Raw genomic sequence first — 13,105 nt, 5'->3', positions numbered from 1 at the left:
GCTCAGCTCCGCACCGGTGTCCCCCGGGCGCGCACCTGCCTGGCTCTGGCCGGCCCTGCGCTCGGTGCGCTCCGGGGCTGCCGATTCCGTGTCTGCCCCACTCGGCTTCCCGCTCAGCCCACCCTGGCGAGCCCCAGTCCCCGCTTCATGCAGCTCGCGGCAGGTGGTAGAGGGGCCGAGGGCCTGTCCCTCATCCTGGGATCCAGCCTTGAGCCAGGAGCAATGCCCGGCGCGGGTCTGGCTCAAGGGCACCCCGAGCAAGTGATGGTCGGTCCGTGCCGGCTGGTCGGCTGCCCACACGGACACGCCCCTGTGAGTCCCTGTCACTCCCCGCGTCGTCCTTGCCTGCAGAAGCCAGGCAGGTGGAGGTGCAAAGGGGACCCTACAAAGAGCCCCGCGTCACGCTCCTGGTCGGGTCTGGCTGCTAAGACCTGCCTGATAAGCTTCCAGGGCTCGTGTTCCTTCACAGGTAGGGGTGACCTGTCCAGACCCAGAGCCATCCTGTACCCCAGGCCGGATTAAGAGCGCCTCCCACCTCCTGGGGTCCCACTGCCCGTGTTCCCGCCATCCTTTTGAGGTGATCAAAGCGCCCATCACACAGAGTTACCATAAACCGGGTCTACATTCTCTTTGGGAGCAGCTGGAATCCACAAGTGTTGGAGGGAGGGAGGGGAGACGCCCCGGAGAGGGCGAGCACCGGTGCCCGGGCTCTGCCTCGCCCTCCCTCAGACACCAGGTCGGGATCCCCAGGCAGGGCCAGCTGGACCGCTTTCGGGTGCGGGAGGGAAAGGCCCCGAGGCCCTGGAGGGGCGCAAAGGCCCCGAGGCGCTTGCCAGCAGCTGCAGGGGCGAGGGCTACAACCTCCAGGGCAGCTGGAAGTCCTCGGGCCCCAGCGGACTGCAGTGAGTGGCCTCCACATTCCTGAGGTGTTTGCGAGCCAGGAACAGCGCGAGCTGCCGGCGCCGCCGCGGGCTCAGGCCCCGGCCCACCAGCCAGGGGAAGGAGGGCCCGTGCGGGCCCCAGGCCTGCCCGTCCTCCCGCTCGTCCTCGCGGCGCGCGTGGTAGGAGCGCAGCAGGGCCAGGCACCACTCGTCGTCCACGCGGTAGCGCGCATACAAGGCGGCCTCCTGCGCCCGGCTGCCGGCGCGGAGCCAGCGCGTGACCACCGCGACGCCCTCCCGCGCCATCACCACCGGGTAGCGGTGCTGCAGCAGACGCAGGAGCAGCTCGTTGCCGCGGTTGCCCTCCACGTCGCCGGACGGCAGGGGGCGCAGGTGGCCCGAGGTGCTGACCACGTCGTCCTGCGTGCGCCGCAGCAGCAGCACCGGCCCCGGGTAGCGGCACAGCTGCTCCGCCACGTTGAGGTTGAAGTGCTCGCGCACGGTGCGCACCACGAGGCCCTTCCAGCTGTGGGGCATGACCTTCAGGGCCAGCGGCACGAGGTCGTCGAAGGTGGCGTCGAGCACCAGCGCACCGAGCTCCGGGTATGTCATGGTGGCCCAGGTGGCCGTGAAGCCCCCGATGGACCAGCCGTAGACCACCACGTGCGCGGGCGGGAAGTGAAGGCGGTGCAGCGCGTACTTGACCACCACGTCCACCGCGTTGGCGTCATGCTGTGGGAACGGCGCGCCCGTGCTGCCCCCGAAGCCCGGGTGGTTCCAGCCCAGCACCGAGTAGCCGGCCTCCAGGGGCGCCGACAGGCAGCCCATCTCGTAGAAGCCGGCGTTGCCTTCGCAGCAGATGACGAGGCGCAGGCCGCGGCCGTGGCTGCCCGGGTGCTGGCGGCGATCCATGAACATGGTGTCGATCTCATTGCCGTCACAGGCCACCAGCTTGGCGCGCCGGCCGCGGTAGCGCTCCACGAGGCGCTCTTGGCCCTGCTGCAGCAGCGGCAGCAGCGCGCGAGTCATCAGGAACATGGAGCCCGGGTACACGAGCCAGCGGCCCAGCGAGTGGGCCAGCGCGTAGCTGGCGAGCTGGCCCGGCAGCTCGCGGATCTGCTGCAGGAGGCACTGCGTCTGACTGCGCGCCCCGCGCAGCGGTCGCCCTGGCGCGTCCCCGCCCAGAGCCGCGCCCCGCAGCAGCCACACGCCCGCCGCGGCCGCGGCGCACGTCAGCGCGCGGTGACCGCTGCCTCCCCCGCCGGCGGCGCGCACGTCATCCCAGCGGAAGTCCACGGGCCAGCTGCGGAAGTTGTAGGTGTAGTGGGCGGTCAGGTAGATCTTGAACACGTGCACCAGCGCCTTCACGAAGCAGACGACACACATGGGCGTCGAGGCTACGGGGCGCCCCGCGCGAGCCGTGACGCCCAGTCGCCAGGCTGGGGTCGCGGCTCGAGGCCCAGGCCCGGCCCCGCGGGCGGCTGCAGGGGTGAGAGCCGCGCAGAGCTGTCTCGGGACATGCCTCTTCAGGGCTTGGCCCTAATGGCCTTTGTGACCTGGGCCTTCCAGGGTCCAGAGGAGGCGGCCTGTGCCTGGCAGGGGCTGGCTTTGTGAGTCATTGTTGCTGGGGAAAGAGGCAACACCCGGTGATGGGCGCACAAAGGGCTCCCAGGCGCTGTGGACCTCAAGTTCTACCCCGCCCCCAGGACTCAGGGGACTCCGCCCCAGCCACACCCTCCCCAGACCCTTCTCTGCCTGCACCCTCCCCGGGCCCCACTCCACCTGCCTCCCCTCACACCTTGACTACCAACCACCGCTCCCCGCCCCCCTCAACTGAAGGTGGACGGACAGGCTGGAACATCTACTGCCTTCGCCTTTTCCTGGTCAGAAGCCAGGGTCTCACTGGGAAAAACGCAGGACTTCCCGTGGACTTGTGGATCTCTTTCCCGCTTGGTGAGGTATCCACGTGGGTGGGAAAGGGAGCTAGGAGCAGGCAGAAGCAGCTGTTTGGATCAGGCTGTGGGACAGTTTGCAGCGACATAGGAGTCTCCTGAAGAAGGCTGGGAATGGCAGTTCCCTGTACCGGGCCCCACTGGGGGGTGGTGCCTCCAGACCTCCCAGTGCAAGGTGGGGCAGCCCAGAAAATCCAATATGCTTTATCAGCCTAGGGGAGAAACTGAGTCTGGCCCGTGGGCTGCTGTTGGAGCAGCGAAGGCACTGTGTGCTCATGGCCTTGCCCCGCCGCCACCACCACCTTCCTTCCCAGGAGAGGGGGTGAGCTCGGGCTGGAAACTCCCCACCTGTTCTAGATCCTCTTTCCACTGGTGCCAGCAGAAGCAGTGACCTGCAGGTAGGTCCTGCCTGGCCAGTGTTCCTCATTTTTGGCCCTTGGCCAAGCCCTCCTCCCCACTTGTCACTCAAACCACACCACAAATTGTACCTTCCTCTTTTCTGGAGGGCTTTGGTAGGTTCCTCTTTTTCCTGGGTCCTGGAGAGGGCCAGCCCACCTGAGGGCAAAGGGGGCAGGGTTACAGCCAGGGAAGAGCTGGGCTCTGAGGGCTCATTCAACAGTTGCCTGGAACTGAAACAGGGGGTTAGCAAACCTAGCCAGACCCTTGGATCCCCAGACCTGCCTCAGAGACCCAGAGCGTTCTGGGAAGTCTGGGAAGGGAGCTCCAGGCTCCTGCGAGCCCTCTCTGCATCTGAGTCCACTGTCAGCCCACTCAGCCCCCACCAGGTTTGGGACGCAGAGCTGGAGACTGTTAGGGTCCTTGGGGGTTAGGAAGCAAGAGCAGTCAGTTGAGTGAGTGAGTGAATTGGGAGCTGAATGTCCCTCCCACCAGGGTCTCCAGATAAAATGCAGAATGCCCACTTACATGTGAATTTCAGATAAATACTTTTGGAGGATAAGTGTGTCCTAGATATTGCATGGGTCATACTTATATTAAAAAAAAAAAAATCTTGGGCGCCTGGGTGGCTCAGTGGGTTAAGCCGCTGCCTTCGGCTTAGGTCATGATCTCAGGGTCCTGGGATCGAGTCCCACATCGGGCTCTCTGCTCGGCGGGGAGCCTGCTTCCTCCTCTCTCTCTCTTTCTGCCTGCCTCTCAGTGTACTTGTAATTTCTCTCTGTCAAATAAATAAATAAAATCTTTAAAAAAAAAATCTTTATCTGAAATTCGACTATAACTGGATATCCTGTTTTTAGGTTTGTTATTTTTTGCGAAACCTGGCAACTCTACCCTTGTCACCCCTCTGCGCCCCCCTCCCCCCAGCCCGCGAGATCCAGACTTTCCTGATTATCCAGCTCCTACCCCAGGCTGGGCTGCCCTTCTCAATGAGCAGGTCCTGAGGACCAAGAGGGTTTCTCAGGGTCCACTGGTGTACCTGGACAAGGGTCCCCTCTAGTTCCCTCTGCCCTGCACCCCCCTCACCTCTTCCTTGGCTCTGAAGGGTCGGTGGGGAGACTGCCCTAGGAGGGAGTCCACAAGGTACCACACCTAGGTCAAGGGATGGGCATAACTGTTGCCCATGGGGATTAGTGGTCGTGGTCCTGAAATGTGCCCGCTGGCCCTGTGGTTAGGAGTGGCAGTGGAGAACTTGGGAGAGAGTGGGGTGGAGGCCTTCACTCTCCCAGGAACCGCGTTCATAAACTCATAAACAGCTTTCATAAAGCTGTTTACCCTAGCTTGGAGTGGGCTGCGCAGACCCAGAGGCTCCAGACTCATTTCATGAGACCATAGGAGTGACTCCCAACAGTAGAGGGCTTCCTTGTGTCCTCAGCCTGAATCCAGGCAAACACGAGGGTCTCCTGGAAAATTGTCCTCCAAGTACGCTAGATACACCCCGTTTTGTTTTGATTTGATACCCCGGGGGGGAATGAGGCTTGGAGGAGCCCATCCTCCTGGGACAGGCTCTCCATGTGGTGAGCTCTGAGACTTGTGTTTGGAAATAGACTTTCCTTCTGTCAGGCCTACCTGACCTTGGCTCCCTCTAGGAGAACGGGAAGCTTGGAGGAGGTGGCTGTGCTGGAGGGGAGCAGAGGCCAGCTTCTGAGGAACAAAGATCCGCAGGCTGGAGCTGCTGGCCCCTGGGGGCCCCTGCCCTGTGTCTGGCCTGGCTCCTGACTGCCCCAGCCCCGCCCTCCAGCCCATGGGAGCCCAGGTGCCCCCAACCACCAGCCCTGTTGAGCCAGGAAAGCATGTGACAGGAAGGGAGACCTCCTGCTCTCCTCTCTCCAGAAGAGCCCCCTCAGACTGGACCAGCTGCAGCAGCAGTGACCTCTCCTACCCCGCCTCCATCTGCTCAGAAGGTGGGGCTGTGATCCCAGCGATCAGGTCTTAGTTTGAGGAGGCAACCCCCCTCGCCCTCCAGTGTCTGCCGGGCAGACATCTGAGCACACCCCCCCCCCACACAGAGCCTGCTGGGCTCTTTGACCTCTGGCCTTCACCCCACAGGGCTTCCACCCTCCCCCACGGAGGTAATGCTCCCTCCTGGCCAGTTCTGCTCAGCCTCCCTGGAGGCCCTGATTTATGCTGCGGGAGCAGACAGAGCCAACCTTGGAGAAAGAATGGAGGGAAAGAGAAAAAACCAGTCCTAGAGGCTGGAGGTGTGGGGGCTGGGATCAGAGCCCCTAGCAGAGGGTGTCCAGCCAGGGGGCAGCCATGAGCTGACCACAGCAGCCCCGGGGCTCTGGGAGCTGAGCCTTGGGAAAACCGAAGCCACCCTGATGGGATAGGGAGCTGAATCTGCACAAACGCCTCTGCTCAGGAAATGGGGTGCAGGGAAGGTGGGGGGTGGCTCAGAGCCTGAGGACAGGAGGGGACGCTTCCTGGCGGATGCAGGGTCAGAGAAGGGGCGGAAATGGCCAAGACAGCTGCTGAACATCTGGAATCCCAGAGAACTACCCAGAGCCCTCCAGGGTGGTGGGGTTGGTGGGGAGCAGTGCACACCCACGCCCTCTCCTTCCTGCTTCCCAGCAGGGCCAGTCTCTCGGGCTCTCCTCCCACTGGACCCCCACCATCAGGGTAAAGTCTGGGTTGGGGTCAGGAGCCCAGCAGGCTGGTCTGATGGGGCCGAGTTCCCTGGAGCTCAGCCCTCCAGGGGCTGCCCAGTCTGTACCGTTTCTGCAGACTCCGGTGTGTGGACAGTGCCTCCTGGCACCGTGCAGGCCATGGCCCTGCGCCTGGGATGATTCCCAGGGCTGCATACATGAACTTGAAAGGGTCATAGTACACTATGGGCCCAGTATCACTCCGGAGAGTCCCTCAGAGCAGGGCTGTATGCTTTCTACCACTGCACCAAACCTGTGCACCGGGGTTGATGTAAGGTGAGTATTTCGTTAATGTTACGTTATTCAAAATGTAAACGAGGCTCACTGCAGCTGGTGAGACAGGATATGAGACAGTTACTAGTCCTCCCTTGGCACCTCCCTGGAATCCAGAGATACTAACCAGGACGTGTCTTTGCACACCTTCCTCTATTTGCCTACAATCTGCACAACCTACAGACGGGACTGGGGTGCTTATTTTATCACGTGCTTTGGAAAAGTGGATGTGGTGTATACATTACCAGGCAACTTGCTTTTCTCCCGAGTATCACTATAGGCCCTTAGCTGGTAGGTGGCCCGTTCCTCCCGGTATCCCTCCCCTGTGTTGGTGGATATGTGGGTTTCCAGACCTTTCCCCTCTGCAGCGGTGGCTGCTGTAAGCAGCTTTGTCCAGGGATCCTGGCCGCCAGGTGCTTTCCCCTCCGCGGTGATTCCGGAGCCTGCCCGCCTGGGTGAAAGGAGTGTGTGTTCTCCGGGCAGGGAGATCTGGCCAGATTGAGTTTCTGTGCTTGTGCTGGCCTGTGCGCCCGCTGAGGGAGTTTGTCTCTGCAGCAACGCGGGTCAGCTCTGTGCTGCTAGCGTTTATCCGCACGTGCAGATGAGCTTCGTGAACGTTGGTTGATCTCGACCCGCGGACCAGGCCGGCGCCGGAAGCCATTCCGTAGTCGAGCGACCCAGTCCCGCATTTTGCTTTTCGCTGCCCGTTGGAGACCCGTCACCTGTGGGACCCCGGTGCCCGCCGCCTCGGTAGTGGCCGGATAGAAACTCCGGCCTGGATCTCCTCCAGCCGGCCCTGGCTCTGGGGGAGGGGCGAAGAAGCGGGCCGAGCTTGGTGGGACGGACGGAAGAGCCCCGGATCCCCCGCCTGAGAGGCGGGTCTCGCGCTGTCGGCGTCCGCCGCACCTTGCCTCGCCGGCGCGGGCCCCCGAAACCGGCAGTGCGGCGGGGGAAGGACCGCCTAGCCTGGGGGCTCGGACACGGCCCCCCGGCCGGCTCGCCCCAAGCCGCGGGGGTCGGAGCCCGCGTTTCCCGGGGCCAGCCTCTGTGGCGACTCGCGGACTCCCCTGGGGGGCCGAGGTCCCCTTTCCGGGCTCCTGCAGGTCGTGGCCCGTGGACGTGTTCCAGGAGGCGGTGAGCCGAAGCAGCCGCGCGCACAGCGGCCCCGGAGAACGGAGGGGGACCGGAGTCCCGGCCCGAGCGCTCGACGCCCTCCCCCCGCCGCGCCCGGGGCGCGAGGCTCCGCTCCGAGCGGGGCTGCGGCGAGTCCAGGCGTCCCCGCAGAGCGCTCCCCTGCGCCCCGGGTCGCCGACAGTCACCCCGACGGGAGGACCCGCGGTGGGGTGCGGGCTGGGGCCTGGGCAGCCAGGGCTATCCCCCCGCCGCCCCGAGGGCGCGAACAGAAAGGGTGGGGAGGTCGCTGGCCCCCAAGAGTCACGGTGGTCGAGGGTGAGGAGCCGAGGGAGCCCGAGGGCGCTGCCGGGAGGCCCCTGGGTCTGCCTTCCTGGGGTGGGGTCTCCCACTTGCCTAGGAGGACGGACTGAAAGCCGGCTTCTGCTTGGGTCCCAGGTCAGGAGCGGACGTTTTCCCGACCCTAGAGGAGAGGAGAACCCCGTCCCCTCCCTTGCGGCCAAGCTCTGGTCCCGGGAGACCTTGGCACCCCTGTGTAGGAGGAGGGAAGCCTGGAGGTTGAGTGAGGGGAGGCCAGCCTGGGGGGTGGGGGGGGGCAGAACCCTGTCAGAGGCCGCTGTGCACTAGGTAGAAGAAAGACCACCAGGAACTCAGGTCTCTGGCCAGAGTGCCCTCTGCCTTGTGGCTCTGAGCTGGGGGAGGGGCTGTTCTTGGGCCCCGCAGTCAGCACCTCCGGAGCCTGCGTGAGCGGATCTAGGTTACAGCCCTCTGGGCTCCTTCTAAGTCTCTTGCGCAGATTAAAAACGGCAACTGTCCTGGAGCTGACCCCAGGGGACCCTGAAAGTTTCCTCTCTCCTCCCCGCCCCCCTTGCTCAAGGCGCTCTCTGTTCTCAGAGTCTGCTGAACTCGCCCACCCCTCTTACCCCACTGTCCCAGGGGGAGCCCGCCAGAAGTCAAGCCCACCTCTGTGGCGGGCTGGCCCCAACAGGCCGTCCTGGTTTCCCTCTGTCCCCTCCCCTCCAGGCTGTCCCCCCAGGCTTCAGGCAGGAAGTGGGGAAAGAAGGGAGGACATGAAGGGCCCAGTGACCCCTCCTCACCTAGCCAGGTGCCGCCCACCTCGGTTCCTGTGGTTTCTCTAATGGGGGCTGCACTCCAGAGTGACCCCACCTGGACCCCACACCCCCAGGCGGCCCTTGCTCCAGGACAGAGCCCACCCAGGAAGGCAGTGGGGCCGGAGGATGAAGAGAGCCCCGCTGTCCCCCGCTGTCCCCCTTTCCTGTCCTCCACCCTCCCCTGGGGATCAGCACTAACCGCAGGGCTGCCCACCCCAGCTCTTTGAAGCTGCGGGGGTGGGGGGGACACCCAGCTGCCAGGGTTCGTGAGCTGCCCGCCCCTCTGGCTGCGTGGGAGCCAGGGAGTGACCACAGGGCCGCCAGCAGCCTTTGAAGTGATGAGGCACGGCCCCAGGAAGTGGGCAGTAGCCCACCCAGGCCCTAGGCCAACCCCGCCCAAGGGCTCAAGCCCCTGCCCACTGGGCTGAGAGCCCGGGCAGAGAGCCCAGCCTGGGAGCCCAGGGCCTCAGCTGTCTCCCCGAGCTGGGCACCTTGGTTGCTCAGGTGCAAGTCAGACTCAAAGACTTGATGGGGGCAAGGGAGGGAGAAGCTGCCTCTCTGGCCTCAGGGGTCCCCACCCTAGCCCCAGTTTCACTCAGGCTCTGGTGGTGGGAGCCAGTGAGGCCAGGAATTGGTCCTTCTCCCTCAGCTAAAAATAGCAGGCTTCAGGCTTTGTGGAAAGCCCCTGGGGCGGGGGAGGAAGGAGCAGGGCTGCAGGGCTGGGCCCTGGGGAGCCAGGCTAGGCAGGAAATGCCCTGGTGCATGGCTCCCCCCACCCCCCACGCAAAGGCTCCTGTCAGCAGACACAGACCCCTGGAAAGCCCCAAGTGCTCCCTTCACACCTACATGGGGTGGAATCTTCTGGGTCCCTCAGGTTAGGCCTCATGTACCAGGGTGGGCTCGTCTTACCCCGGCTGACGATGTCCTACAGGGCCTGAACTGGTCTCCTGCCGTGGACACCAGAAGGCCCGATGAAGGTAGTTCTTCCCGTCTGTCTGTCTGTGCACCTGGTGATGACCCGTACCCCCACCCCCACCCCTGCAGTTCTTGGCATCACCCCTCCCCGCAAGAACCACTCATTCCACAGGTCTTCCTTGAGGGCCCGCTTGCCGGTGGTGGGAACAGGGCTGAGCATGGCCCTTGTGGCGTCCTTGCTCCCAGGTCGTTTCCTGGGCACAAATAAAGGGTTAACCCAAAGAGGGCCTTTCAAGGAGCAAACACCCAGTCCGTCAACCTGGAGGGGGAGAGCAGAAGCAGGGTCAGGAGTAGAGACCAGAAAGATGGGTAGGAATGAGCTGCTGAAGTAGATTGTTCAGTGGGGACCCGACTCGGGGAGAGGTCCTGGGGGCGGACAGGATTTGGCATCACAGGAGCAAGACAAGGCCACTGTGGCTTAGACAGGGGCGGGGGCGGTAGGGCTGGAACAGGAGTGAGGCTAGGGTTAGGGTAGAGCAGGGCTGGTTTTATAGACTAAGGCGAGGAATTTGAAAGGAAACCACTTCTCAGAAGTCACTGAAAGATTCTCAGCAAGAAAGTCCCAGCAATGACCTCAAACCATTTCAGAGAGGTCACTGCTCTGTAGAGGAAGGGCTGGGGAAGGTGGACCCGGGCTGGCTGTGGGGTGGGTAGATGATGTTGGGGGGAAGGCAGTGGAGCTGTGGAGGGCCGGCGGAGGCATCTGCAGTTTCCGAGAAGGGGGACCAGGCAGTACATAGTGGTCCCTGGAGGGACATGGTGGGACCAGCAGCCCTGAGGGTCCACCCAAGCCTGACTTTGCGGTGTCAGCCGTCTTCCAAGTGGCCTCCCCCAGCAATGAGCAGCGCCCGCCATGCGGACAAAGAGAAAGAGTGGTTGGGGCTCTTCCAGGGGATGCCGGAAGATCACAGAAATGCTCATACTTTGGGTATTTTTGAGAGAAAGTACAAAATCCACACCTGATAAGAAGGAAGCCGAAGAGAGGGGAAGGCTGAGTCTTCAGGAGAGGGGAAGACTGTTCTCGTAATGAGGGGCTCAATGAGATGTCACTGCTGTGTGGCAAGCTGGGAAGGGGGCCACCGAGAGACAAGGGTAGAAACAGTCCCTTGAGGGTGGGTCTGGGTTTTGGTGACAGCTGGCTCCAAGGTGTGACTCTGGGAATGGCCTGTCGGAGACCTTTGGAGGTGAGGGGCTCATGAGGCATTTGAAGAGGGCCCCCATGACCCCTCGCCAGGTGAGTTTAGGAGTTGGTACCTGACATCTCTGAGGAGGGACAAAGGAGGCCTTTCGAGTGGTCACTGGTCCAGAAGGCCACTCCCATCACTGCCACCCAACACCGTGATCACGTCACCAAAATCCGCGATCCCTCCCTCGCTCAGTGACAAGCATCTGTGGGGAACAGGCTCTCCACGAGGTGTGCTCAGCACCGCTCACGTCCGCGGCTGTCCGTGGCCAGCGTGGACGAGGTGTCTGCCCTTGGGGAGCGGACGGTCTGGGTGCGGCAAACTGAAAACAAACACAAAGATTCAGAAAACGAGCCATAGAATGGCCTAGCAATCCTACTTTTAGGGGTTGACCCACAAGAAGCGAAACAGGCTCACACGAAGCGTTGTCCTTAAATGTTGGTAGCAGCATTATTCAGAATGTCCCCAAACTAGAAAAACCCGAATGTCTGTCAGCTGGTAAAGGGACACGCAAGCTCTGGTCCACCTCTTTGATGGAAGGAACCGGTGGGAACTCCTGATGCGCACGGAGTGAGTGGATCTCGAAAGCACGGAATGAATGGATCTCGAAAGCACCGTGCAGACTGCAAGAAGCCGCGCCCAGAAGCCCAAGTATGACCGGCTGGGGCACACCCCCAGCAAACAACAAACCACAGGGGGCCTGGGGGGCTCAGCATCTGACTTCAGTTCAGATCCTCGGTCCTGGGACCAAGCCCCACATCACGTTCCCTGCTCTGCGGGGGAGCCTGCTTCTCCCTCTCCCACTCCCCCTGCTTGTGTTCCCCCCCCTCTCTCTTTCTGTCAAATAAATAAATAAAAGAAACTCTAGGGTTGGAAGCAGATGGATGGCTGGCGGGGCCGGAGGGTTGACCACGGATGCTGAGAGATGGGGAGGACTTTTTTGGATGACGGGAATGTTCTACATCAGGACACCGGGGGTGGCGGCCACACATTTGTGAAAGCTCGTCAAGTCATCCGCTTCAACTCGGTGAATATCAGTGTGTGTAAATTACACTTCAGTAAAGCTTAAATTTTGGAAAGATGGAAAGACCGAGTGTAGCCATGAAAACATCAGGAAGGTGGAGACAGAGGGGATGGGGCAGGGTCCGTGGGAGGGGCTGGCGTTGGGAGGCTGGCTTCTTGGTCGAGGCGTCACTTCCTCGGTGGGAGAGGTAACTCTCGTGCGGTAACTCCAGACTTAACCTCCCGTCGCTCAGGAGCCCACCGGCTCTGCCGATTAAGGGTCCCAGTCTTGGCTTCAGCTCAGGTCGTGGTCTCAAGGCTTTGAGATTGAGCCCCGCCTCGGGTTCCATCCTCAGTGCTGAGTCTGCTTGAGGTTCTCTCTCCCTCTGCCCCTCCCCACCGTGTGAGCTCTAAATACATAGACTGATCGATAGAGATCTAAAAAGAAATCCCATTTGGTAATTTTAACTTTTTTTTTTAAGAGAATTTTTTTTTTTTAATTTCTTTGACACAAAGAGAGAGAGAGATCACAAGCAGGCAGAGAGGCAGGCAGAGAGGGAACCGGGCTCCCTGCTGAGCAGAGAGCCTGATGCGGGGCTCGATCCCAGGAGCCTGAGATCAACTTGAGCCGAAGACAGAGGCTTCGCCCACTGAACCACCCAGGCACCCCCGGTAATTTTACCTCTTCTGTAAGAGAGGCAAATCCCGACTCAAGCATAGGCTGTTTTTAGGTGAGACATCAATTTCTGGCCCAGGTACCTAGAGCACTCTGCAATGGCCAGGGGCGTTTGTGTGGGGCACGAGACTAAAGCCAGGAGACTGGTGTGGAAGGGGTGGTGAGAACCCCCCAAGACCCCCCCAGTGGGTGGGAGTCCTGGTCTGGATTTACCACGGGCGGAGAGCCAAAGCCCAGGGTGCCTCCTGGGGCGACAGCCCACCTCACTGTCCTGGTGGCCTGAGGTGGGCCAATGGCAGGAAGTGCTCTGATCTACTGCCCTCAGGTGCATCCTGGGACCCTCGCCTCCCAGGGCAGTGAGCACAGCGTCAGCCAATCTCAGCCCAATAGGCGAGCTCAGAGAAGACCAGGCTCTGCTTCTGCCCTCAGAGGAGGGTGTGTGTGGGAAAAAGTGGTCCCCACGGACTTCACCCTGGCTAGACTGTCCCTGGGGACCCTGACCTGGCAAGGGAGGACCAGGGCCAGGCTGAGTCCTCTGCTGTAGTGGGGCAGTGGGCCCCAGGATTCACCTGCAGAAGTGGCCCCCGGGTCAGAGGTGCAGCAAACCTATAAAGGCAGCAGCTCCCGCAGGGAAAGTGCCAGTGACGACCTGAGCCTGCTGGTCTCCCCCATGATCTGTGGGGTTTCCTGAGGAGGGGTCCTGGGGCTGGTGCTCCCCTGGGTGGGCCGATAGGCTCTTCTACATCCTGGCTGGCTATGGGGGGGGCCTGGACAGGGGGCCAGCGGTGTTCAGTTGGGGCAGGCTCTGCCGTTCTCCTTGG

At 62.1% G+C, this 13,105-nt stretch overlaps 1 protein-coding gene across 1 annotated transcript; it reads right to left on the bottom strand.

The window, feature by feature from the left end:
• Positions 1–603: 603 nt before the first annotated feature.
• ABHD16B (abhydrolase domain containing 16B) lies at positions 604–3,808 on the bottom strand. The gene has a single exon (XM_082746478.1). The coding sequence runs from the start codon at positions 2,265–2,267 to the stop codon at positions 855–857; it is 1,413 nt and encodes a 470-aa protein (XP_082602604.1). The 5' UTR covers positions 2,268–3,808; the 3' UTR covers positions 604–854.
• Positions 3,809–13,105: the final 9,297 nt, after the last annotated feature.

Source organism: Mustela nivalis (genome assembly GCF_964662115.1).
Source record: "Mustela nivalis genome assembly, chromosome: 8".
Classification (NCBI taxonomy): domain Eukaryota; kingdom Metazoa; phylum Chordata; class Mammalia; order Carnivora; family Mustelidae; genus Mustela; species Mustela nivalis.
The sequence above is the reverse complement of the archived record's forward strand: the minus strand, read 5'-3'. Positions and strand labels throughout refer to the sequence as shown.